This window comes from Solea senegalensis, linkage group LG12 (assembly GCF_019176455.1).
Source record: "Solea senegalensis isolate Sse05_10M linkage group LG12, IFAPA_SoseM_1, whole genome shotgun sequence".
In the NCBI taxonomy this organism is placed as follows: domain Eukaryota; kingdom Metazoa; phylum Chordata; class Actinopteri; order Pleuronectiformes; family Soleidae; genus Solea; species Solea senegalensis.
In genome coordinates this window covers 11,813,787-11,839,038 of record NC_058032.1, presented here as the reverse complement: position 1 = coordinate 11,839,038, position 25,252 = coordinate 11,813,787, and the positions used below count along the sequence as shown (strand labels likewise).

Below are 25,252 nucleotides of genomic sequence, written 5' to 3'. Positions count from 1 at the left end.
TCAGCCACAAGATGGCGCTGTGGGGTGATAACAGCGCCTCAGTGTTCTGCAAAACAGGTGCCTTTTATTGTTTTTATTTCAGCATTTGAATTGTGCTTTGGCTGTGGTGACATTTTGAATTATTTGGTAGGTGGAAGCTTGTGAACGTGTGTTTTTAAACACATTAAAGGGCCACTTCACCCAAAAAATATTCAATTTTTTTTACTAATTTCCTGAGAAAAATGTGATATTCGATCATCAGACAGTGGACCTGAGATACATGTCTCGTTCCCACAACAACAGAGGGAAATTGGGATTGAAAAAAAATGCATACAATTGACAAAAAAAGTCACTTCCTTAAAAGAAAAGAAAAGCCCCACACTGCTCTTTACTGCATTTCTGTCAAGTTTTATGAGTAAAAGATTAAAATGTCAAATTTACCTTTAATTTACTTTAACCTGACTCTATAATGGAATTAAACAAATGGCAGCAGCATCATGATTTTAAGTTTATTCTTCATTTGACCAAGTGGTAAAAGTGGTTTGCAAATTTGTTTTTATTAGAAACGGAGGTTTAATTGATATTTAGATATGACATGTATCAAAGGTCCGCACGGTGCAGTAGTGGTGGCCACTGTTGGCTTGTATCAGAACGACTCTGGTTCGGTCTGAAGGTGATGCCTTTCTGCATGGAGTTTGCATGTTCACCAGCTACTCCAGTTTCCCCTTACAGTCCAAAAACATGCAGAGGTTATTGCCCGTATTTGTGAATGTGAGCTGTCCAGGGTGACCCACAACTCTCATGTGGAGGATAAAGCAGTAAAAATATGAATGAATGAATGAATGAATGAACGTACCAAAGGTTAATTACATTATTTATCATCTTTTCTCTCTCACTGATAAACAAGTTCTCGATAAGCATTGGTGTCGGGAAAACTGAACAGATTTATTCATGTTTTAAAAATGTGCAGCATTTTTAATCTGTTACAATATTGTGCTTGTTTTTTTTTTGGACCAAGGTACCACAAAACAGCTGTATTTGGAAAAATGCTACATTCAGTCACCTAGAATCACGTTGCTCACTTCGAACCAGCTACAGATCAGCTTCAACCCCTAATGAATCTCTGTGGGAACACACAGATCACCTGAAATAGACACTTTGACAGCAACATTGATATATATATTTATATTTAAGTCAATTTACAGTATATTAAACACTTAACACCTCACGGAAATCACAGACCACAATGAGCAAAAAAATGCACTGAAAATCAAACCGATGTTCACAAGCATTTCATGTTTTGGAAAAAAAAAAATTAAAATGTAAACATTTGCATGAATTGGACTTAATGATTTCAACATACAGCTATATTTAAAATAATCAAAAGGTTGAAATACTTATTCTGAGATTTGTGACTTCAGTCCATCTGTTTCACTCAAATCCCTGATTTAAAGATGCCTTTTGATAAATCTGGTACACTTTGTATAGTCTCTCTCTGATAAGAACCTGGACTATAATTACCTACAGTATGTGCAGTTTAATACAGCGGCTGTTAAGGAAACACAGACTTGTGGATGAATGTGATCTAAAACACTGGCTGATGTGACAAGAGTTTACAGTCACAGCATCACACTGAACCAGGCCACGAATAAGGCCACGTCCACATGGAAATGGCAAGAAAGGAAAACAATCTTTTTTCTTTGCCGTGTTAAAAAAAGATCGCCCCGTAAAGATGGCGTCGTTTTCTGGAAATATCCCTGAAATGATTCAAAACGCAACAGAGATAGAATGAACTGAGAAAATTACATTTTGAGCTGTTTCCGTGTGCATATGTAGAGACTTTACAGACGTGTTCTAGTGATATCTAGTGTCTAACAATCTCTAAACACATGACACGTTTTCCTAAAGTAGTGTATTCGCTGCCTACTCGGACAAAAAGTATCATTTCCTGTCCCCTAAAACACTGTTTCCGTGTGGACAGAACGCCTCTCTGGCAAAAAAATAAATGATGTGCATTCACTTAACCCGTTTCCGTGTGGACGGGGCCCTAAAAGTATGTGCCGATGTGACTGCATGTAATGACTCGTTTCTCCCTTAAAGCAGGGGTTTGTTGAAGATCCAAGGTTTTTAGCTGAGAGGCTCCACATTCTCCCAAAGACATTCTGCATTATAATCTTCTACAGGATGAAAAAAATAGCTTTGTATTACTAGAATAGGGCTAGTATTTTTGAAAAAATTGTGCTTCCCAACCTCAGTTTCCCATATGTTGAGAAATATCTTGTCTGTGTTACTGCCCACCTTGTTAGCGCAACTGTTAGCAAAGATGGCGGGCACTGTTTACATTCTGGGAGTGAGGCACCATCTTAAAAATGCGGAATGTGCCCACCAGTGACACTTGGTCCGAGGCTTGAAACTGCAGCGCTAAATTCCGCAGTTTTTAGACCCACTCGTAGAGGGAAGGGACATCATTCCCAGAATGTAAACAGTGTCCGCCATCTTTGATAGCAGTTACGCTAACAGGACCAAGTGTCACTGGTGGCCACGTAACAAAGAAAGACGAATAAAGTCAGGGGAAACAGAGGTTGGGAAGCACAATTTTCACAATACTAGCCTTATTCTAGTAATACAAAGCTACATGCAAATCGGTGAAGTATTCCTTTAAAAGTCCAAATGAGGAGAAAGATATAACAAGTCATGAAGATCAATGCAATTCATTTACCCCGATGTCCCCCAATACTTCACATCGCACACGAATTGACATATAAACCTTACAAACAACAGCAACTGAAATGTAATACTGTGGATGATGGTGCATTCAGAAGGCTGATTCCATACTAATCTCTAAGGCGTGAATGAGCATGATCAAATATCATCATCTGAAATTCCTGATTAACTTTCACCCAGAGAGGCTTTTTCATTGTTGTTTAAACTGGAGATCGTGAATGAGAGCTGGTGTTTTATTATTGTTGTTGTTGTTTTTATCTGAAATGATCGTGAATGACGTTTCTGATCTGGTCACTGCTGGATTCTTTTGAACGTACCCTTGACGTGACCACAAAATATACAGAAACGCTTGGAGTGGTTTGTTCGTGCGTGTTTGCAGAATAGGTAGTACGATAAACACTGGTTATAAAGACATCAAATAGCACCATGTTGGCCCCTCAATGGCTGCCATTACCACTAGAGCATCACATTTTATTGAGTGGATCCCTGGAGAATTGTTTTCAGATGTCCAGAGGCCACGAGGCTTACTGAATGTCACCCATTTGCAAAAATAAAGTGAATTAAAGTGAGTGAGTTCTTTGAAATGACCTGGACTACTGTAGATATTTGGCAAATGTATGAACTGCGGAGGTCGCTGACTAATAAATGTCACGACATGACCATATTCAAAAATAATGCAATATCTGTCACCCTCAGGTAAGAGAGGGTGTCAAAATTATACAATGGCAACACACGATAAAGTGACCAATTCGAGGAAAATGCACTGAAAAATAAAAGACCACTTAACCTTTGTGATATAAATCACACTTGTCATCTCAACCAATCATATAAAATAGCAATTTACAGTAGAATCACACTGACAAAAGCAAACATTTGATTTCAGAGAGACAGCTTGAGAGAGGGAGTCCTCAGATCAGATCTGAACGGTGGAAAATGAGGAGACACAGACCTAACTTTTTGGCACACTGGATGAGGAGTAGGGCGAGTCGAGAGGTGAGGAGCCAGCCTGCAGCTGTGTTATGGCAGTGTTTGGTGGAGTGCGCTGCTCACTCATAGACCTTTGTTGAAGTAGACTCTCTCCACTCCCGGGTGGTCGGCCCGGATTTTCTCCTGCAGCTCGGGCTCCAAGCGGCTAACTGACATGGAGCTGGATGGGGGTGGGGGATGGTGTGGGTTAATGGGAGGAATGCGGGGGTGAAAGGGTCAAACACAGACAGACACCGGTGAACTTTATGCAACGCTTGAGGCAGAGAATAATAATGCAGACATTCAGAGGACGAGACAAGTTAGTGACGGGTTAGTGAGATCCTCACTCACCTCTTCTGAGGGAACAATGCACAGCAGATGGGAGTCGCAAACACCAGACTGAAAAAGAGACGGGACATCTTTGAGACACAGTGTCCACTACTTCCTGTTCCATTATCATCTCTGATGGGGAGAAATATTTCATGCAGGTTGTTTTGTGTTCACACGCTTTATATTAGAGACTATTCATCCATCTCTTTTAGCTTTGCAAACATTTGTATACATTTTTGTACAATGTATAGTGTTTGTATACATACTATATACTTTTTTGTTATTATTAATTATCACTCACACAGTGGATCACATTTTTGAGGAAGAATGTTTTCGCCTTTTTATGTGTTGCTGTGTCACGGTTATCCATTTTTTTTTTTAATCAAAATTTTAGTAGTGATTTAAAGTAGCAAATATTGTGCAGAAGTCACAAACTTTTTGTTCATAAAAACGAGCCAAGCGAACTTTGAACCGTGGCCTATTTTCCAAATTTCACAATTCAATCCGTTTATGTCAATTTTAAACATCCTGTGTACTTTATGCTCAGGTTTAATCTGAGATGATCAGGTAAAAACTGCTGCATCTAAACTGATCTGTGACATGAAACTTCAAAATGTGAGACAAGAGACCAGGGCAAAGTGTCAAAGTTACACACTGCAGCTTTAACATGTGCCTCAGGTGCTCTGATCACACGCAGACAGCTCTCTGTTCAGGTGAGAATGCACCACAGACACATTTTGGAGAGATGGAAGCACAGAGGAAAGGAGAGAGAGACTGCAAAAAACTGCTGGTTTGCTGTTAACTTCTGAGTCTTCTCTGAGGGGCACATTCCTCACCATAACTTCAGTGACATACAGTAAATCATTGAATTACATTGAGATTTCACATCACTTGTTATAAACTGTGACTGTGCAGTGTTGGTGGAATGGGACATTAAAAGTGACCGTCTCTGACGACTCACCAGAATCCCACCAGGCCGACCTGAATGGGTGCACTCATCCATGGGAACCTCTGAAAAGACCAGGCAGAAGAGAACAAAAAAAGATGAATGGCGGACACAAAAGCAGCAGAGAATTCTCATCGTGGAGTGGCCTCATGGCCTCGGTGCTTCTCATCGCTCTGGTGTGTGATTACTGTGAGGAGCCAAGTGCCAGAGACAGTGTGGGAACATGGAATGAGAGGACGCTGAGGAGATTATTGCAGCACACGTAGAATGTGTCTGTGTGATCCAGGAAAACACTCACCTTCAGGAAGGCCTTCTTCTCCAAATGGTTCATTAGAAATGGAGGAATGGCTGGAAAGACACAGAGTGTCAAGGGTTACGACACAGTTACATTTTTACAGACACATTGCAAAGTTGTTGTTTAATATTTGAATTAAAGGTCTATTATGTAACATTTAGTGACGTCTAATGCTGAGAGTGCAGGTTGTAACAAATGTTCTGCTCACTCCTCCTTTTCCAAAGATGGTCAGGGCACTGCGGCGGCCTTCACATACCAAAAATAATGTGTTTTTTTGTGAATAAGTTTCTGCTTGGCTGTTGAAACATGGTGGCACTAGATGTACTTATACTTAAGGCCATCATATTCACTTTCTGCCTATAATAAAGTGATTAAATGTTACATACTAGCATCCAGAGTAGAGCCACAGTGTCTCATAGAGATTCATACCCATTCCTGGAGACGCCATGAGGATCCTGGAGACCACAACCTGAGAGATAGCCTGCTGTGCCGCTTTTGTTGACTCTCCTAGTCTGTTGTCGTTCTCATCTGTGATGGGAATGCCGTGCTTAAGTTCTCTGAAGACAACAATTGCAAAATAAGTCAGAGGAAATCCACCACACTTTTATTTTACCTTTTGTAAAAGAACACCAGTGTGCATCCTTCTTACCGTTGTCTCATCAGTGGGATGTTGATACAGTTAGCAGCGGCTACAGCAGCGAACGGCACAAACCGTCCAATCAGAGGCGAAACATGCTTTAAAAACAAGGAAGGACAAAATGAAAACCTGGCTAACCTAAGTCGGAGGTTATCTCAGGCACAACGGCTCACGTGCCAGAAACAGCATGTACAGTAGAGTCACTATAAAAGCAGGCATGACAACGTGCTGCTCGCAGAGCGTGACCCTGTAAATAATACAGCTTTTCGACGACAAAGAGACTATTTGTGCGCGGCTAACGTCACATCAGCACGACCACGCTGCTGAGGTCAACACATCAAAATGAGATGAGAATGGGGTTAGATGGACCAATACCTTTGTTAGTGCATTTAGTCCTAGAGCGGTGGCAACTGCCCCTGTGGTGGCAGACACATAAGCTGTGCCAAGCTGACTGTGAACAGATGAACAGAAGAGTCAACGGTCCCATTACTCACAAATAAAACAACACCAAAACAAATAAATATGTCCTCACAAAACCCAGTAGATCTAAAGGGTTAATATGAGATATGAGCCAAAATGTCTGCCGGTTACCTGACTGTGATGGGAGCGTCACCACTCCTGTTGGTGTAGTTAACTATAGCGTTGAAAGACTGATTAATCCACTGCCAGAAGAGCACAGCTGGAGTCGTCCTGCAAGATTTAACAGAGTCAGGATTACACACACACTAAATGACTTATTATTTTTATTCTATTTCAAAAATCTTGCAGTTTATTTACATGTTTGTTGTAAAAAAAAGTACCTTTAGTGCACTGTTGCTGTGTGGAGCACCCACAATTTGGTTGAAGTCTAATGTGCACTGACAATAAAGTCTATTCTATTCTATTCTATTCTAGGTAATAGTCTAGGTCCATTTTTGTGAGGCAGCCTGTTGGTTTTTGTTAGAAAGCACACAAATTGACTTGGGAGACATCCTAAACTATGACATTTTTGTTAAATTTTGGAAGACATACTAAACTATGCTATTTTTGTCTAATTTTGGAAGACATACTAATCTATGACATTTCTGACAGATTTTTTGGAACATGTCAAAAAACCCTAATAATACAAGATTCATTTCTAAAGAACGTCTAAAAACAACCTCAGTTGACCAAAATGCTGCATGAACAATACAAAAATAAATATAAGCAGCAAAAAAATAAATAAAATATATGCTAAGATAAACAATAAAAACAAACACTTTAAATGATTGGGGTTTTTGGGCTATTAACAATGGTAAAAATGCATAGTGACAGTGATGGTTGTACTGTACACAGATGTAAAGAGGTTACAGTGACATCACAGGCGACAACAAGCTCTCACTTGTAAAACGTCATCATGCATCCAGTGATGGTCATGTTCATTGGAACCTGCGCTGACATGCGGCCAATCAAGATCATCTTCTCCCCGGTATCGGGGTGAAAGGCCGAGTCAAACACGTATTTGGCTTTCCACAGCTCATCCTCTGTCAGCCCGGGAGACACGACGCCTTTCCTGAGAGACGGTAAAGAAGCAAACCTCCTCCAATAACGGCTTTGAATCACAGATCACTCCTGTGGTTGCGACCCGAAATCTGTGATGGACCCACCTGTAGTCCGTGATGATCTTGTGTGCGTGCGTGAGCTGCTCATTGGTGAGGAGGATGTTCCTGGGGTCTGTGACGGTGAAGAAGTGCTTGGCACGACCTACAAACGTCGCCTGGTCCCACCGCGGCTCCTTGATGTTTATAGACGTGGAGATCTCTGCTGCCATATTTACCTGGAGAAAAGGAAACTGTTAATCATCACATCAGCTTTTGTCAGATAACAGTGAACGGTGTGAACCGTGGCGATGATTTAAGGTTCAATGAGTCCCCAGTAGCCTGGAGTACATGCTCTAAGTGGCAACATGCACAATTAAAGCTCAACTTCTCAATCGTGGAAATTGACTCAACTCGACAAAAATCAAAATCAAATCCCTGGAATTCTGAAGGGTACCGCCTGTCACTTCTGGTTTTAATTTGCAGACACGTCAGTGAAGGAGGACTGGTGAAAAAAAAAAGAGCTCCTTTTCTGAACTGCCATGCTTCTAATTCAGCATAATGTTGCTATGGTGATGGCCGACAAGACAAGAGGGTTGTGAAGCGCTAAATTGCCAAGGCTTTTAATGGGCGAACACCAACCCCCAAACTAACTGTGGCTGAGGAGAAAAGCAGCTCTCGCTGACTGACAGAGTCCTGTGCATGGACGACGTGATCGAGTCAAAGGCTGTGCTACATTCGGGCGATTATATTTGATTAAAACGACCCAGTATGAGATGCTGGTTTTGTCTTTTTTTATTGTTTTTATTGTATGACTTGTGTTCTTTATATACTTTCTACAGTCTTTCATTGTTTTCTTGTATGTTTTCTTGTTTGTTTTTAGCTCTATTAGGTCTAATGTTTCTATACTTCATTAGTTTTATTTATCTCTGATATTTATCTCTTTTATTTATCTCCGATACAACACTTTCTCTCAGCTGTTGCTGTTTTTGAAGTGCTTTATAAATAAAGTTGGATTGGATTGGATTATCATTATTCTGTCAACCACAGCGATTACGTCAAAACTTTATATTACGGCAGTTTACATTATCATAGTATGTAGTTGTTATTATAATTATAACCTTTATTTTACCAAAGTAAAAAAAAAAATCTCTTTTACATGATATCATAATATTCATAAAATATTCAAAATAATGTTAATTTTTTTAAAGTTCTAATATCCATCCATCTATCTTCTATCGCTTTATGCTCAGCTGACATAGAGTCTTCTTGCTGCAAAGGCTAGAGTGCTCACCAAGGTCTAATATGTCACTGAAAATAAAATTGTCACTCTCTTGTAGGTCAATGTGATTTTCTTTCATTCACACACAGTTTTTTACATGACATAATCTAGCTTCCATTCAAAACCCTGGCTTGTGACTCATCAGGGCACTGCACATGTAACATGTCTGTCCTACATCCCCCCCCCATATTTAAGTTACATCAGGCTGGTTGATATTACCAAAAACACAATTGTTACAATAAAACAATTCAAATCAGTTGATATTGATCATTTTCACAACAAATGTCAGACAGTGAAAGACTGATTTTTGCTCCTGAGTGAGAGTGAAAGAAATCTGAGGTGAGATCTGTGTTAAACCTTCACTGTATCAAGACAAAAAGAAATTATACTGCAATACATATCATTGAATTATGGCCCTAAAATGACTTGAATCCATTTCATCTTCTTTGTCTGAGAAGAGCAGAGAATCAGATTGTAGATTGTCTCAATCCTGTATTCAAGACAGTCGCAAACTCCCTTTATGATGATGACTTGCTTCCTCCTTCTACACCTGGGGTGTCAATCGTACGGCCCACAGGCCAGAACCAGCCCACCATAGGGTCCAATCTGGCCCGCAGCATGAATTTCACATTACAATTATATTCTAATCGTAATGTAATCTTTAAAGATCCAGTGTGATATGTAAATGGTCAAATTAGGTATAATATTGTTGAAATTGCACTTATTTTTCTCAAGAATTTCATATTTTGTAAAAAGATACTTCATTAAATGTAAAACAATGTTGTTGTTCATAGGTTATTATGCTACAATTTTACTATCAAACAGTGCTGTATTTAATTCAAGGGTATTGTTATTTATGATACAAATTCTAGCATTTTCTTTGTAAATAATCGCATATCTTATTACGTGTGTCACGACTGTTAGGTCTGTGTCGTCTATTACATCAAAGGAAGCCTTTGTCTTCAAACTGCAAAACAAGTAAAGTGACTTGACGGGCCTCTTGCATGTGTACAAGCATGTAAGCGTTCCTAAATCCACTGTAGAGCCTGATGTGAGTCAGTGGCCTTCACTGAATAAAACCCTGCACCACACAGAACGTCAGCTCTGAGTGTGTGTATGTGGCTGCAGTGTGCTCATTCCACCCAGTGTGCGAAGGGGGTCACTATAACCCAGTCTGATCTGGTTTTTAACCATTTGTTCATGTGTTTTTCCTCCAGTGGGAGACACTGACACGCGCACACACACACGCACACACACAGAGTGTGTGCCACAGTTACAGCAGCACCGGCAGCAGCTGGAGGAGCAGCATGATGAAACTCTACCTGCGATTGCACCAAAGATGGCTGCTGGATTGACAGCCGTGCAGAAAGTGTCTTGGGTTTTCTTCCTGGCAGATGTGCAGATGTGCTGTCTCTTTAAATCGAATTAAACTTCACGGGGTTCTCACGAGACGGTAACTAAACACCCACCACCCCCCTTTCTCATTCCCTCCCTCAGCTGTAATCAAATAATGAACAGTCCGCAGTAAAGCTGCTGCTGTTTATTATCACAATAATAATAATTAATGGATGATCATTACTGATGGAGGTGAGAGCTGAGGAGTGACCTTTGGACTTTTGATCTTTGCTGCTTCTCCCCTCACTCTCAGCCAATCAAAGGCGGCCTGCGTGGCTACACATTAACCTGCTGTGTGTGTGGCTCATAATCATCAAAGATATCACATCAATACTGTGATCCGGAGATCCATTTTAATGTGTGTGTGCGACATGGTGGTCGCAGTGTAAACACGCGCTGTGACTGAAAACACGACCCGACAGGGTCCAGTCAAATCTGGAATGTGACTGGATGCGTTTTTTGAGTGTGTGTGCACGCGCGCGACGAAATCTGTATCGAGCACAATTTGAATGATAACATATACGGCTAATTAACCGCATCCTGATGTGTGTCCAGCTGTGCGTCCCAGATTCAACTAGTACCAGCCTGCCACATCCACACATCCAGCAGCAGCAGAGCAAAAAAAATCCACACACACACACACATACGTGCACGCGCCTTCCCTTTCAATGTTAATGTGCCATTAAAAACAAACAAACAAACAAAGCATACAGTCGGGCTACTTACTGCACTGTGAGCTCCGGCGGTGAGCGCGAGAAGCGTCCCTTGATGGCTGCGTCCAGTTAATTTAGCATGCAGCGGCGTCAGCACATTACACAGAGGCACGCTCCCCCTCCCTGTGACACACCGGAAACTGTCTGAGGAAGTAAAAGTCCTGACTCAGAGGGGAGACCAGTCATAGTAAGAGGACACTGCATGAGGGAGCGCAACAAGCCCTTCTGGGGGATGCACGCGTTTTTACATTTTCCGTTAAAATGTGAGTCAAAAGTGAACCATACTTGTGACGCAGGGAGGAGATTCACCCCACACTTAAACGAGACTTTTATTTTGAACAGCCAGCAGAGGACCTCACATTCGTCAATGTCGCTGCCTTGATTCGCAGCCAGCGCAATATACTGTAGGTGCTAAAAAACAAGTTTGCAGCATTTATACACAAACCTTTATTCATTTACATATTTTTCTAAGCTAGAACCTAAGCAAATAAGCAAAACCTGCCCTTTTTCTCCCTTTAACCTCTTTCTTCAAATCTAAACTGCAAATTTAAGAGATGTTTTGGTTTAAAAAATAAAAACAAATTGACTTTGCCACACACTGTTACTATGGTCTTAAAACTGCTCATTGAATCATCTCAAAGAGCTACATTCAACATCACTTTGTCATTTCTGTGAATATAAACACAAATAATCTATAATAAAAAAAAATCTGATTTTTTTAATTTAATCTGTTTTGCTGACCACTGCTTCACACCATCCATTAAACGCTTCTATCTAATCACAGAACTGGCTTAATTTTGACCTAAGTAAGAATATCTTTGAGACGATCGACAGGAGCCTTGCTGAACCTGTCAATATGTGCACAAAACATGGCGACCTGTGTCCTGTCCTCCACGTCTGTGGACAATAAAGATGATCATAATTATTATTATTAGTGTTACTTCCTCCCTTATCTTAGTTGAAACAGAGCTTGGACCAGGATCTTGACAAGGTCGTGTCTGATGAAAAATGAAACAAATCCTTTCAATAAAAGAAAAACAAACAAACATTGATTTATGTGACAAATACACGGGTAGAAAATGGAACATTACAGATTTAAATGCAAAATTAATCACCTTTGACTCAAAGTGACATCATGTAAATCAGTCGCACCTATCATTAATGATCAGACAGTTTTTCAATGTCTGATTCCATCTAGTGGTGACTGGTGAGACCTGTTCAAGTAAAACAAACTGCAGCTAGAAGAAAACGAAAACGTTGAAGCAACTTCAGTCTTTATTTTGTATAGCTGTGGCTGCAAAGCAATTGTTTGTTTTTCTTTTTCAACCGATGCCATTTTATGTTACAGTATTGCCTGCGTGTATGAAGTACATCAACTCTCATGGGAGACAGCAGAGCAGAAGGAGCGACACTTACACCGAAACAAGGGTTTAAAAAAAGAACGTATAATCTGTCGGTAACACGTGTTAAAAGTCAAATACAAAAGTGCAAAGGGAACATGTTCTTTTCTGACTATCTATCATCTCACGTCACACAAAAGAAACCTGCTGTTGTTGCAGTTATAAAACGAAAAACAAGGAAGAAAATGCACAAATTTACGGCAACTTCTGATTTGAGGCCATGCGAAGTGAAAGAAGCAGCATATTTATGTACATATACTACACATATATATGTATACATGTATATATATATATATATATATACACAGTATATGTATACACATATATGCTGCAATAAAAACATCATGCACGGAGAGGAAAAGTTAATGTGACTTTCCATTTCATTGTGATAATAGCACACGTTATCCTTTCTTTTTTTATGGTCCATGTTACAATGAAACCTCTTTAAAGTCTCTTGCCAGCCCTCGTACTTTTCTTTACAGGAAATAATCTGGAGTACGCCGTGTCACGTGAGGCTCTCCTCTGCGTGGTGCAGGGTCAAACTGTAGGCTGAAAAAAAAACAAAAAACGGGCAGAATTTCAAAAAATCACAATTTGTTTTGTAAACAACAATTCAATTCAAATGAATGTGAACTGCCAACCCAAACACTTATACTGAAATAAGAAAAAACATGTTACTTACAAGGAGTATTTCAGTGTGTCATCAAGTTCCATGATTGCTGCCTGGTTTCCACAACGATAACAATAGTTTGGTGCACTGAAGATTGTCACCACGTTGCGGTCATGGCACCAATTGTAACCCTAGATTAAGAGATTATTTGCATGTCAACGTCTTTAAATTTGAGTTATGTAAGCAGAAAATATGTTTTAGCTTTCACATAAAGTTTAAGTTTAATATACGGTCATTTCACTTAAGTGCAATACAATACACATGTACAATATGTCAATCCTGTTTCTACTGATAATATTAAACTCAATCTGTATATATTCTGTAAATTAATGTATATACTACTTTACCTTTTTATAGTCTTATTGTCAAAATGTATCTATTGTGCATTCACAGATGTGAAAATGCACGTTTATTATTTATTACTGTTATCTTTACTGTCTTTGCTCCTGAGACAATGAACATTTCCCCATTGTGGGTCTAACAAAGGACTATCTTATCTTATCTTCTTATCTTATCTTAAGTACCTCCATCACAAGCTGATGGGCTCTTGAGACCAACGTGAGGCCATTTGCGTGGTTGAAAGTCTCGGAGATGTCCTGTCCGAAGGTGTAACCAGCCCCCCGAGGTGAGATGCCCCAGCCACCTCGGTCGTCTGGGTCTGACCATAACAAATCACACATGGGGCCCTGAGACAAGGAGGGAAACACAAATGGTATAAAGTCTTTTAATCCATTACAACATCTCACACAGATCAAACTGACACATTAAGATTGCTTATTTTGTCCTTTAACCATTCAACACCCCAGAGAAATTGACATACTGTGATAGTTATTGGACGTGTGAGGGTATTTTCACACTTAAGGCCTGGAGTGGTGTTACACAAAGTACAATGTGCATGACCAAGGTTTTAGAATGTTCTCGATTCAGAATGTTTTATGTTTCCAGTTAGGAGTTGCCAGCCTGTCCCAGTTATAAAAATGAGATGGACCTTGAGAGTCTCCGCTCATCCGGACCTAACTCAAGTTGACGTGGACTGTTTTCTTTTCTTCCCGGATCCCTGAATACACTCAAACTCTGCTATTATACTCAGTCAGAGTGTGTGTGCGTGTGAGCTGCACCAGGAATCCTGTCTGTATGCAGATTTATGTTGTAATAAACTAATATCTTCACCGAAGAACAACTAGAGTTAATGGAGGTAATTTTCTCCTTGACTTGCTACTGTGAGTCATAAGAGAATCCCAGCCATGAACATCACACTGTTGTTCATGGCTAATTCAATAGAATATCAAAATGTCCTGTCACGGTTATCCTGACCAAAATAATAGAGATTCATGGTGTTTTTTATTTTCAGATTCTTTAATATAAATAGAGAAAACCTTCTGTCTGTAGTTCACCTTCATTTAGTTCATTATTTAAGCATTACATCATGTTATAATGTTACCAAAACATGTTGGCTCCCCCTTTAGGCAAGTGAGACATTAGCATTTTCACTAAAGCCTTAGGGTTTTCAAATTTTATTTGATTTTGATTGAAGAAAAATGAATAAACGTGTGAGACCACACACACAACAAACTCTGTAACCGATGTTCAATGTTTTAATCCTGAGAAAGCACAGATTGGACGATCCAGTCAAGACGCAGGACCTCACACTTGGTGTTTAATCAAACGATTTCAGGGAGGAGATTCCAGGGATTTGGAATCTCACAGAAACGTGGCTTCAGAATGTCAACAGACATGGAGGCGGACTGTCCCCGTTCAGTTGTGATACTTCTTGCAGGACACGTTAAACACGGAATCATACTTTTGCCATAAATCCACAAGTTTGTCCTCTTACTCTACCGTCCAGCGGGCTCGGGAGACGGTTGTCACACTTGTTTTCTTGGGTTATTACTTTACTTTGGGTTGAACATTACTTTTGATTCTTACGATTTGAAATGGGGAAGACTCTGACATTAAAATCGTTTTCGTTAATCCCTGACACTACAGGATAATTTGGCCAGATTATCACGATTGTCAGAAGGGCCAGCTCAGGACCGAAATCTGGCCAATTATCCTCTACTGTGGGGCAGCCTTAACATGAAATACTGTTGGAACTTATTTAATCACAATGAGTGATGACATCGTAGGTTGCCTCAGCTGCCATGACCCACATCTGTGGGTTAAATGTCGCAAGGGACGTAAGGGAATTTGGTGGATCAACTAACTAATTAATAAGGGAACCCAGTGAATATACATACTGTAAAAAGTGTGAAAGTATTACCAAATACCATGACAGAATAATATAGAACATGTACCACCAGTATGACTTTACTGTGAAGAACATGGACAGAATTTACCTCATGAGGGACTTCCTGCAAGCGATCCAGCGCTCTAATGTGTTCCAGGGTGTCTATTGAAGGGGACAATCCTCCGTGGAGGCAGAAAATCTTAATAAAAGAAAAAGAAAAGAGGATGACAGTAAATACACATGAATGGCACATTCTCTGTGTCTGTGCTACAGGTGCCATGTTAAAATACAACAACCTCACCTGGTTATCTACGAGTGCAGTGAGAGGCAGGTAGTCAAACAGATCGGTGAAGTACTTCCAAACGTTGGCATTTCCATATTTCCTCAAGCACTCGTCGTAGAAGCCGTAGACCTGTGTGATCTGTCTGCTTTCGTGGTTCCCTCTGAGAATCGTGATTCTCTCACGAAACCTTACCTACAAAATAAAATATATGCAGTATACCACTTTATTAGGTACGCCTGTTCAACTTGTTGATACAGCCACATGGCAGCAACTCAGTGCATTTACGCATGTAGACACGGTCAAGTCGACCAAATGAAGTAGAAACAAAGCACAAGTGTGTTTTTAAGTGACTTGGTAACATGGCACAGTTGTTTGTTTCAGATGGGCTGGACTGACTATCATATAAACTGCTTTTTTGTGCACAACCATCTCTGGGAAATACAGAAAATGTCCAGAGGTCAGAAGAGAATGGCCACTCAAAAGGCAACAGTTATTCAAATAACCACTGGTTACAACCAGGTTATGCAAAAGATCATCTGTCAACGCACTAGATATTGAACCTTGAAGCAGATCATCTCCAGCAGCAGAGGACCACACCAGGTGCAACCCCTGCCTCTTTTGTAGTTGTCCAGTGAGTGCATAAGTACATCGTAAACATTTGTTTCACCTTAAGAGAAACCAGGAGTGAAACTGTCTCCACAGAATAGTAGCCTCTGTCCACGTAGTCTCCCATGAAGAGGTAATTGGTGTCTGGAGACTTCCCTCCGATCTTAAACAGCTCCATGAGGTCATGGAACTGACCGTGGACATCTCCGCACACTGTCACTGGACATCTCACCTCCTGCACATTGGACTCCTTTGTCAGGATCTCCTTGGCCTTAGGCATAGGGGGCAAGAAAACACAGGACGGTGCTAGTTAGCAGACAACTCGGGAGTGTGGTGCAGTGTAGGAGTGTCCCATTTAAATACAGGATACAGGAGAATAAAGACACAGTTTGCTGTGGTGTTACCAGTGCACATCAGTGAAGAGGTACCAGGAGTGGGCGTAGCTAGGACTAACATTAGCAGTCATTCTCCTCCATCTTCTCGCAGAGTGGACTCCCACAGCACAGCAGTGTACTGTACTGCAGCTGCAGTCAAATGGTGTTCTCCAGTGCATTAGCTGACGCTCATACTAGCACAATAACAGCCAACGGTTGTGTGGCACAGACGACTGGTCCCTCATCCGCGCAAACCTTACCTTTTCGCACAGGACTTTGACTTGATTCTCCGAGAGCTGTCTGCACTCGTTCAGCTGTTCAATCCATCCGTCCAGCTCCTTGGTGAATGACTTGTCGTCCATGCCTAGTCAGCCGTCAGCCGCAGAGCCGAGCAGCCTCACACTCCCTCTCTGGGAAAACTCTTATTATTCTGTTACGCCTTGGTGACCCGTTTACGTCCCAGCGAGCTCTTTAGTCATTCGCAATTCTCGTGTGTGTGTGTGTGTGTGTGAGTGTTTACGCGCGCGCGCGGATGCGTCAACTGTCCTGCGTCCCTGCCGCTGTGGTGATAAAGACCAAAGTGTTCACATGACACAAAAGTAACGCGCTTCTAAAAAAATGACCGAGAGCATGAAGACAGGAGGAGATGTAGCACCCAAACAAACGCAGATCCACTGAAGACTGAAGCTGCTGAGCAACTCATCACACATACGTCATCGCATCGTGGCTGGGGTTCTAGACTGAGGTCAAACCGAACGCTATTTGCGTTTGCGTGGTGGACGTTATATTTTAGTGCGCACATTTTTGGATGCTTACAGTAATTTATGGGGCGGTTTGTACGATTTAAATAAAATGTGAAATATCAGAGGTACATAGATTAATCCATCGATCGATTTATCAGCACGATTTTTGCCAAAAAAAAAAAATTCAGATGGAGTCAAATAAAGACAATTTGACAAACGTTTCACTGGGCCTCAAAATCAGCATCATATCAGTGAATCTGTTGCATGTTTAAATATAAGTATCAGCCAAAGACAAATCCATACAGGTCAACCTCCACGATTATTATCACCAAAGTATAGGCCTGAACGATTTTGAATAAATATCTAATTGTGATTATTGTTTACATAAATTGCGATATGAAAGAGAAAGGTAATTTTTACATACTTATTCTCATTTTCATTTGAAAAACATATTTAAAATGATTATTGTTGTGATATGTGTGCAGTCTGTAGGATATGATGTGTATGTTTAGGACAATATTTAAACTGAAATGGTCATTTGACACAGATTTTGGCTAAAAGAAATATTGCCCCTCCTGCAAAAGTTGCAGTCAGCCATATTGTGATTTTGATACTTACCAGTTTCGATTAACTGTAACTCGAATTGTATCACAAAATATTTGTGATGCATGCTAGTTTTGTGATAATCATAAAAATCTGCTTTAGACATTTACTATGGCTTTAAAACACTTTTATGTTGGTTAGATTTATGATGCGTTCCATTTAGATCAGATGTTGGAGGTCGTGCCATCACCTTGAAAAGTTGGAAAAAGCGTGAAGGCAAACATATCTCGGCCTTGCTAGCTTAGCAATAAGATAATAATGCTCTGCAAGGTATTTTGCGTATACAAACAGGATAGCAACATGTATACAGAAAGTGAACAGTAATGTGTGTATGACTGATTTACTGTGAAACAAATATGACAGAAATGCAACTAACAGTAAAAATAGCCGTGATGAGTGGCAGCCATCTTGGGGTCACATTAACTGTTTTGTGTTTTTGATTTTCCATTAGTGATAGTTCTTGGTACCTGGTACATTTTTAGTACCTGCTCCAGTGAGGTTCCAAGTGAGCTGAGCCGATACTACAATGTGACGTCGACAGACTGACGGCCACTGATTGGTCAGAGAGTTCGACACAAGAATCAAACCAAAAAATGAATTGTAGAGCAGTTAAAGAGACTTAAACATCCTGAAAACATGCGTTAATCTCCAACATTTAGCTTGGTTCATTCTTCAATTCAAAAAACTTTATTGATCCCTAAGGGGAAATTCAAGGTCATACAAGCTGAACAAGAACTGTATCAATATGCTGCAATAATAATTGAAATTAAATATAAAATGTATATATTGTTGACCCCCTAAATGTGTGTTATTTCTCTTCTGACACATTTATGTAAGAATAAAAAGGCATATAGGAAATGGGCACGAAAGCATCAAAATACTAAGGTTGTGTAAACCGAATTGTTTTTTATTATTATTATTTTAGAGTAACTATACACATATATACAAATATATTCAATTCCTGCCAGAACGCTCATCTAGATATTACACACTGAACCTTTAAAACATTTTCTGAAGGTACCCTGCTGAAGAACTACATTACCCACAACCACACGGCTGACTGTGAAATGCGCATGCGCAGTCCTCTGTTCCACTCTGTACAGCTGTAGGAGAAAATGGCAGCACACATGCTAGGACAGCAGGTAAGACATTCAATGATTTTGATGTTTTTATACATTATACTGCAATTCGTCCGAGTGATATTATTATTGTTTAAAGGTGTCTTAGGTTTTATATTCCCATCAATGTCCGGGAGGCTGTGTTACATGTCTTATAAATCCGTACTTGTCATTGCACTTGAATGACTGCTAACATGTTAGCCTGCCCGCTAGCGCTGCCAGTCTTCAACGTAAAGGGTACAGAGTGTGTTTTAAACCCATCGGCTCACTTTATGGTTTCTCTTTATGTTTTTTTTAGGTCCGCCAGTTCAGCACGTCTGTCATTAGACCTGTATCAAAACTGGTCAAGGTAAAAAATGACGTCTAAATGTCTAACGTCTAGAAACTGCACTGAGCATATCTGCATCTACTACAGATTGTAACGTTGCAGTTTAATTGACCAGTGTGTTTATGTTTATGTCTTTCTAGCCTCCCATCCAGGTGTATGGAGTGGAGGGCCGCTATGCCACTGCTCTGTTCTCAGCTGCTAGTAAGCAGAACAAACTGGACCAAGTGGAGCAAGAGCTGGGAAAAGTGTCTGTAAGTCAAACAGTAGAGCCCTGAATTGCAGCTAAAATAATCATAACATTTTGTGTGTGCTATCATTTAGGGCTGCACTGAAAGGATTTGTGTTTAAATCACGTTTTTCTAATATCTCATGAGATGTTAAATACACACTGTATTTGAACAATAAAACACCTTTATTATAGTCTGATCTAGAGGTAGATAGATATGTTGAGGGTTTTTTTTATGGCAGATGCCAAGCTTCACAGATCAGGGCAGCAGATACTAAAAACATTTTTTAGTGTACTTGGCAGCATTTATCAAATAAAAAAAAACATGTGTACACTTACATCAACAATAATCAGCAGGTGAATTGTTGCCCTACTTCTAGATTTTGTCAATGGCTGTAGGCTCAAAGTAAATTTTGAAAATGTAATTTAATTGTTTTCAATTTGTTTATTTTATGAAATAAATGATAAGTTGTCTCATCTACATTTTCTAGACAATGATAAAATATACATTTGTTTTCTCAATTGTTGTGTTTTGTCCATAAATCAAAGATAATGTATTTCTGTTTCAGACCATGATCAAGGACCCCAAGATTTCCAGTATTGTAATGAATCCTCATGTAAAGCGCAACATCAAGCAGAAAGCAATGGGTGATGCTCTTTCAAAGGCCAAGGCTTCACCGATCACCATCAATCTCATCAGTGAGTGGACACTAGAGACTCTGTCTCAGCATAGCATTATCTTTATCACACTAAATTGTGTTATTGACAAAATTATAAAAATATCCCTCACCTCACCATACCCTCCCCTTCCAAGTATGTTGGGAGAACTTTCAGTTATCATCAAAACTTTTAAAAGATGTTTAGTTTGTCCGCTGTGGTTCTGTTATTTTTATCTGTGTAAAAAAAATATATATAAATAAAAAATAAATAATGTGGTCCAAAATGGCTGCCTCTGCCCAGCTCCTGGTAGAAATTGGGTCATGAAAGACAACACTAAGTATAATTATCTTCAATTTCTGGAATATGAAAATAACTTAAATTTTACTCACTGGATCTTTAAAATGTAGGATGAAATAAAAGCATTGGTTGTCAGTACCTGCTTACAATCAATATTGTGAGTAATAAAGTAACAGTTTTTAAAGAGCCACATAAAATAATGAAATTTATTTGAATGCAATATGTTTGATTCTCCAATGTCTATAGATAAGCCATTGTCTGCTACTATTGCATATGTAAATGTGTTAAGTTTAAAAAAAAAAAACACAAAGCATCTCAAGAAAGCTGGTTGGACTCTCCGTTCATGTGACTTACCATCTAAGAGCTGTAGCTTTAAAACTCACTATGTACATTGTGCAACAGTAATACTCCACAAACCCTGTGGCTCAGAGCCACTGGATGAGGATGGTGATGATGTTTTTTCCTGAAGTCTGGAGCCAGTGCTCCTGAATTTGACATGTAAGAGAGTGCATTTAGCAGGACAGTTGGCTGAAATCAGACCTTTTCTAATATAATGGAATACACATCCTCGCCAATGTATGTTAATTCTTTTGGCAAAACATGACCATGGTTAATCTACTTGACATGTATTTTACTTTTTGTATTGCAGATGTGTTGGCTGACAATGGTCGTCTCACTCTCACTGGTGATGTCATCACTGCTTTTGGCAAGATGATGAGTGCTCACCGTGGAGAGGTCATCTGCTCAGTCACTACTGCTCAGGTATCAACTGGATGAACAAACTGGATATGTTTCCGCATGTTCTTCTTTAGTCTCATTTGCGTAAAGTCACCCCATATTAAGAGCCACTGTTATACGTATGTATTGGCAATTGTTTGTATTCGCTTTGCCCTTAACTGTAGATTGTCCAGTCATGTATGAATGTTTATCAATTTCAGCCTTTGGATGCAGCTAGTCTTGCTGAACTGAAAGTAGCTCTCAAGGGATTTCTTCAGAAAGGTGAAACCATCAAGCTGGACACAAAGGTATAGTGTAAACGCATCAGTTGCAAATACCATTTTTGCATTTAGTGTCTCTTAATCCCAATGTATGGAAATGCTTAACAACCTCTCGTTTCTACTTCAGTCGGATCCTTCAATCCTGGGTGGCATGATTGTCAGCATCGGAGACAAGTATGTGGACATGTCCACCAAAACAAAGATTCAGAAGCTGACCAAGCTCATCAAGGAGACTTAAGTCCTGTGGACTCAATTTTGCTGAGGATCAGAGACGACGGTGGGGGAAATGCTGATAAATGTACATTGCTACCTGTTCTAGCACTGCAATTGCTCCATAAATCCAAGTGTCTGTGCTTATTCGTGTTAATAAAATCTACAAAATCTGAGTTTGGCCTTTTTTCTTTTTTTTTCTTTATGTATCTTCAGCTCCATCTATCATTACTCAGAAGAAAAGGATGAATTTGCATGTTTTTTTAATGGGGTGACAAAGTAGGTTATAGCCCAAGTGTTAATTTTGGATTTGAAAATTATACTAATAACATAGTTTTGAGTGAATGTGTGTTTTGTTGTAGCACGTGCATATCAACACTGTTACAGGTCCACTTTTTGCTGTCACAGCCAAATGTAATAGGGGTCTGTATTTGGCAGGACATTGGGAGGGCTGATTACTCCTGGGGCCAGCGGCATGCATAGTTGCCTCACATCAAGAAGGTCACCGGTTTGACCAAGGACATTTGCTGGGTTCTCTCCGGGTACTTCCTTCCACAGTTCAAAACATGTAGAGGTTAACTGGACACTGTGATGGACTGTTGACCTGTTCAGGCTTTACCCTGCCTTTCGCGCTCTGTCATTTGGGATTGGTTCCAGCTCCTCTGGCCCCTCTTGACCCTCAGATGTAGGATGATAATCCAGGAGACTTTATCCAAAGTGGGATTGACAAATCACTTACGATCACAAATAAGATTTGAAAGTGTCAAAAGCGGTAGAAAAGGGAGTGTGGCCCACTCCGGGTCCTGGCAACCTTCTGCGCATGCGCGGTCAACGCATCCTGTTTTATTAATTTTTTTTTTCTGGACGAAAATGGCTGACTCTCCCATCTGAGCCTGTGTGTGAATGATGAAATGAGGGTAAAATAGCGAACACAAACAGCGCCGCAGCCTCAACACAACACTCGCAGATGACAAGAGTGAGTTTGTGCTGCGCCTGAGGAAGATGCTGTGGTTGTCAGAGATAGAAATTGTATACGGTTTGAAATTAACCCTTCCTCGCCCAACTTCCAGCAACAAATGAGGTACGAATCGTTCGATTTTATATCCTTGCATTAGTTTTGCATTTCCAGTGGGACGCTTTTACATTTCCTTGTTTGCGTTTCATCATTTTACAATGTATTTTTGGCAAACAATAGTTGTAGTTTACGAGGCTTTGTCTTGAGCAGAAAAGGCCCGTTTGTTTTATTTATGTAGTAACCCAGCCACATTAACAGTATATTTATTGATATGAACGTACAGTATTCATACTATAAATTCCTATGGATTTATGTGTTATAACTCTTTTGAGCTCTGTGTGAGGTTAAGAGTCATTTACAGAAAACGGGTGTCATTTTTTTGTTTGGAGAAAATAAAGAGACTTCCTTCTTGTATGTCCTAACTTTCTGCGAAAAATATCATGCCCATAAATGTTAGTGGTCTGAAGGAAAACCCAGCATCCATTTGATATGAAATGAGATTTTATTTTGAAACACTGAAAGGACTAAGGATTCCAAAAGCCTTCCAGACTTCAATTCCTCCTAATTTATTTACTTTCTAGTCTGTGTATGATGAATGTAACATGGTGCACAGATAAATGAGCAAAGAAGTTAAACAACACAATAAGAGATGCATGTATGTGTATATTTAAACCTTCTTTTTATCTGTTCCTCCTGTTTCTTTGTTTGCCTTTACCGTCACTGTAACTGTAACTCATGAAAGCTGAATAAACAGCAAAATAAAAACCCCAAATGGCTTTTTTTCCATCAAAGGTAATCCGTTTAAGATGTTCATTTAACAAATGTGCATAAATAACATTTATTTCTCTACACTCCGGCAGAAAATGATGCATCAAGTGACCAGCAGCAACAGTGACTACTGTATGAGTGCACTGGCAGAGGACTGTCATCCAGCCGGACACTTTGATCTATGTAGCACGTCATCCAGCAAATTCTTCCCCTCTCCAACAAACCCAGGGTTGCAGCTGTCTCTCGCTGGCCTCGGCCCCTTGCCACAGAGCATGCACAAAACCATTGCATGCCAAGTGCAAGACTCTCAGAAGGACTTCCACATTCAGACCGTCACAGTCGCGGACGGTGAAGCTGCAGGGCCTGATGGCTCCAAAAAGAAAAAGGGCGCAGGGAAGTCAGGGCGGAGAGGGAGACCGTCGGGCACCACAAAGTCTGCTGGCTATCGTACAAGTACTGGACGGCCACTTGGAACAACCAGGGCAGCGGGGTTCAAAACCAGCCCGGGGAGGCCACTTGGTACAACCAAAGCAGCGGGATATAAGGTCAGCCCGGGGAGGCCTCCCGGCAGCATCAAGAATCGCATCAAGAAGCTGGAGTTTGCCAAGAAATTTGACTTTAGTAACTGCAGCGTTCCCAAGAAACTTGACTTCACTGCCTGTGATGTGCCGTCTTTTCCGTACAGCATGATGGAGAAAAGAGACCTCTGTGAACCCAGTAGCAAAACAGATGAGACCAGAGAATAGTCCTGCAGCTTGTTATGGAAACATTTGATTGCATCCAGCAAAAGGAACGCCAAGGAAACATTTCTCTCAAGTGTTTTAGGAAGTGAACTTTGTCATTTAGAAATGGCTAAATGACTGGAGTTTTCACTGTACATTGTTTGACATTGTATTCACCCTCTCATAAGAAAATGACTGACTCAGACATATATCATTGCAGTTTTGGCAGAGATGCATGCATATGAATAAATCACATTTTATGTATAGGCAAAAAAAAAGTATTCACCAGTTTGTAGTTCCAACCTCACCCTCGTGTGGATTTTCCTTCACCCTCGACCCTTTTATTCCTCACCCTTTTTATTGCTTTACCGTTTCTATAACAATGTTCTTTGGACATTTTCTACGTTTATAAGAAAGAATATTACTTTCGTTTGGTCTATAAACTCAGTCTTTTCTGTAGCATTAACATGTTGATGTATAATTGTCGTCTTTGTGTGCTGTCACGTAGAATATGAATTTTATTTTGCTATGTAAACCTGCATCATACCCAGACTGGAAACACTGCTAAACTATTTCAATTAGCCTAGACTGGTAAAATTCAACACGCTGTATCATTTTTGAAGTATTATTCATTTCTGCACACCGTTGATTTAGTCTTTGAATGTTTTCTTCTCCAAACTCACGTAATAGGCACTTCCAGTTGAACTTGTATGTTATTATGCTGTTATTTAGGGGGGACTTATTTAACGAAACAGGAACATGCTTTGTGGAATATGTAGTAAATGCTCACGTGTGCTGTATGTGCAACCAAAATAAAATCACGAAATTGTCTTTTTCCAAAGCATGTTGTAATTCTCTCTGTAGACACCAGAGGGCTCGTGTCAAAAGGCAACAGTACTCACCTTTTTCTCATAATAATAATACGTTTATTTACGCATTAATTAGGTAAGTTACAGCGTACTGGTATTATAGACTTGTCCTTAAACTGTGTGATATTGTAGTTAAACTGGGTCTTTTTTCAATATAATCGCTAAGATACTGGGGCATCCGGGTTGGTGTCTATTTTCACTCAACCACTCACTGTTAAATTTATGGAAATTGACTATATCAAGTCACCAATCGTGGTTGTAAAGTAGAAAATATCTAATTCGCTCCTCTGATGTCAAATCTGCGTCTAAAAA

At 40.0% G+C, this 25,252-nt stretch overlaps 4 protein-coding genes across 4 annotated transcripts; 2 read left to right on the top strand and 2 right to left on the bottom strand.

Moving 5' to 3' along the window:
• Nucleotides 1-903: 903 nt before the first annotated feature.
• On the bottom strand, nt 904-10,916 carry sfxn1 (sideroflexin 1). The gene is made up of 11 exons (XM_044040674.1): nt 10,837-10,916; nt 7,503-7,672; nt 7,238-7,408; nt 6,469-6,567; nt 6,253-6,328; nt 5,890-5,975; nt 5,670-5,797; nt 5,244-5,293; nt 4,961-5,010; nt 4,021-4,068; nt 904-3,850 (listed from the first exon to the last, which is right to left on the bottom strand). The coding sequence occupies exons 2-11, from the start codon at nt 7,664-7,666 to the stop codon at nt 3,754-3,756; spliced, it is 969 nt and encodes a 322-aa protein (XP_043896609.1). The 5' UTR covers nt 7,667-7,672; nt 10,837-10,916; the 3' UTR covers nt 904-3,753.
• A 1,164-nt stretch (nt 10,917-12,080) lies between these two features.
• On the bottom strand, nt 12,081-17,085 carry LOC122778823 (serine/threonine-protein phosphatase 2A catalytic subunit alpha isoform-like). The gene is made up of 7 exons (XM_044040925.1): nt 16,644-17,085; nt 16,071-16,280; nt 15,422-15,595; nt 15,230-15,319; nt 13,418-13,579; nt 12,906-13,024; nt 12,081-12,772 (listed from the first exon to the last, which is right to left on the bottom strand). The coding sequence occupies exons 1-7, from the start codon at nt 16,743-16,745 to the stop codon at nt 12,700-12,702; spliced, it is 930 nt and encodes a 309-aa protein (XP_043896860.1). The 5' UTR covers nt 16,746-17,085; the 3' UTR covers nt 12,081-12,699.
• A 1,700-nt stretch (nt 17,086-18,785) lies between these two features.
• atp5po (ATP synthase peripheral stalk subunit OSCP) lies at nt 18,786-21,742 on the top strand. Its single transcript, XM_044039683.1, has 7 exons — nt 18,786-18,871; nt 19,146-19,196; nt 19,316-19,426; nt 19,971-20,100; nt 21,008-21,120; nt 21,297-21,383; nt 21,484-21,742. Exons 1-7 carry the CDS (start codon nt 18,845-18,847, stop codon nt 21,592-21,594), a joined length of 630 nt encoding a protein of 209 aa, XP_043895618.1. The 5' UTR covers nt 18,786-18,844; the 3' UTR covers nt 21,595-21,742.
• Nucleotides 21,743-22,422: 680 nt separating this feature from the next.
• Nucleotides 22,423-24,912, top strand: si:ch1073-44g3.1 (uncharacterized protein LOC797133 homolog). The gene is made up of 2 exons (XM_044039910.1): nt 22,423-22,647; nt 23,442-24,912. The coding sequence occupies exon 2, from the start codon at nt 23,445-23,447 to the stop codon at nt 24,093-24,095; it is 651 nt and encodes a 216-aa protein (XP_043895845.1). The 5' UTR covers nt 22,423-22,647; nt 23,442-23,444; the 3' UTR covers nt 24,096-24,912.
• Nucleotides 24,913-25,252: the final 340 nt, after the last annotated feature.

Coding starts and splice junctions, on each gene's coding strand:
- atp5po (XM_044039683.1), top strand. CDS start 18,845: ATGGCAGCACACATGCTAGGACAGCAG. Junction 18,872..19,145: donor CACACATGCTAGGACAGCAG/GTAAGACATTCA, acceptor TGTTTTTTTTAG/GTCCGCCAGTTCAGCACGTC. Junction 21,384..21,483: donor CCATCAAGCTGGACACAAAG/GTATAGTGTAAA, acceptor TTTCTACTTCAG/TCGGATCCTTCAATCCTGGG.
- si:ch1073-44g3.1 (XM_044039910.1), top strand. CDS start 23,445: ATGATGCATCAAGTGACCAGCAGCAACAGTGACTACTGTATGAGTGCA.
- sfxn1 (XM_044040674.1), bottom strand. CDS start 7,666: ATGGCAGCAGAGATCTCCACGTCTATAAACATCAAGGAGCCGCGGTGG. Junction 5,976..6,252: donor GACTAAATGCACTAACAAAG/GTATTGGTCCAT, acceptor TTGTTTTTAAAG/CATGTTTCGCCTCTGATTGG. Junction 5,294..5,669: donor CATGGCGTCTCCAGGAATGG/GTATGAATCTCT, acceptor GTGTCTTTCCAG/CCATTCCTCCATTTCTAATG.
- LOC122778823 (XM_044040925.1), bottom strand. CDS start 16,745: ATGGACGACAAGTCATTCACCAAGGAGCTGGACGGATGGATTGAACAG. Junction 16,281..16,643: donor TCAAAGTCCTGTGCGAAAAG/GTAAGGTTTGCG, acceptor CCTATGCCTAAG/GCCAAGGAGATCCTGACAAA. Junction 12,773..12,905: donor GACACACTGAAATACTCCTT/GTAAGTAACATG, acceptor TTTTTTTTTCAG/CCTACAGTTTGACCCTGCAC.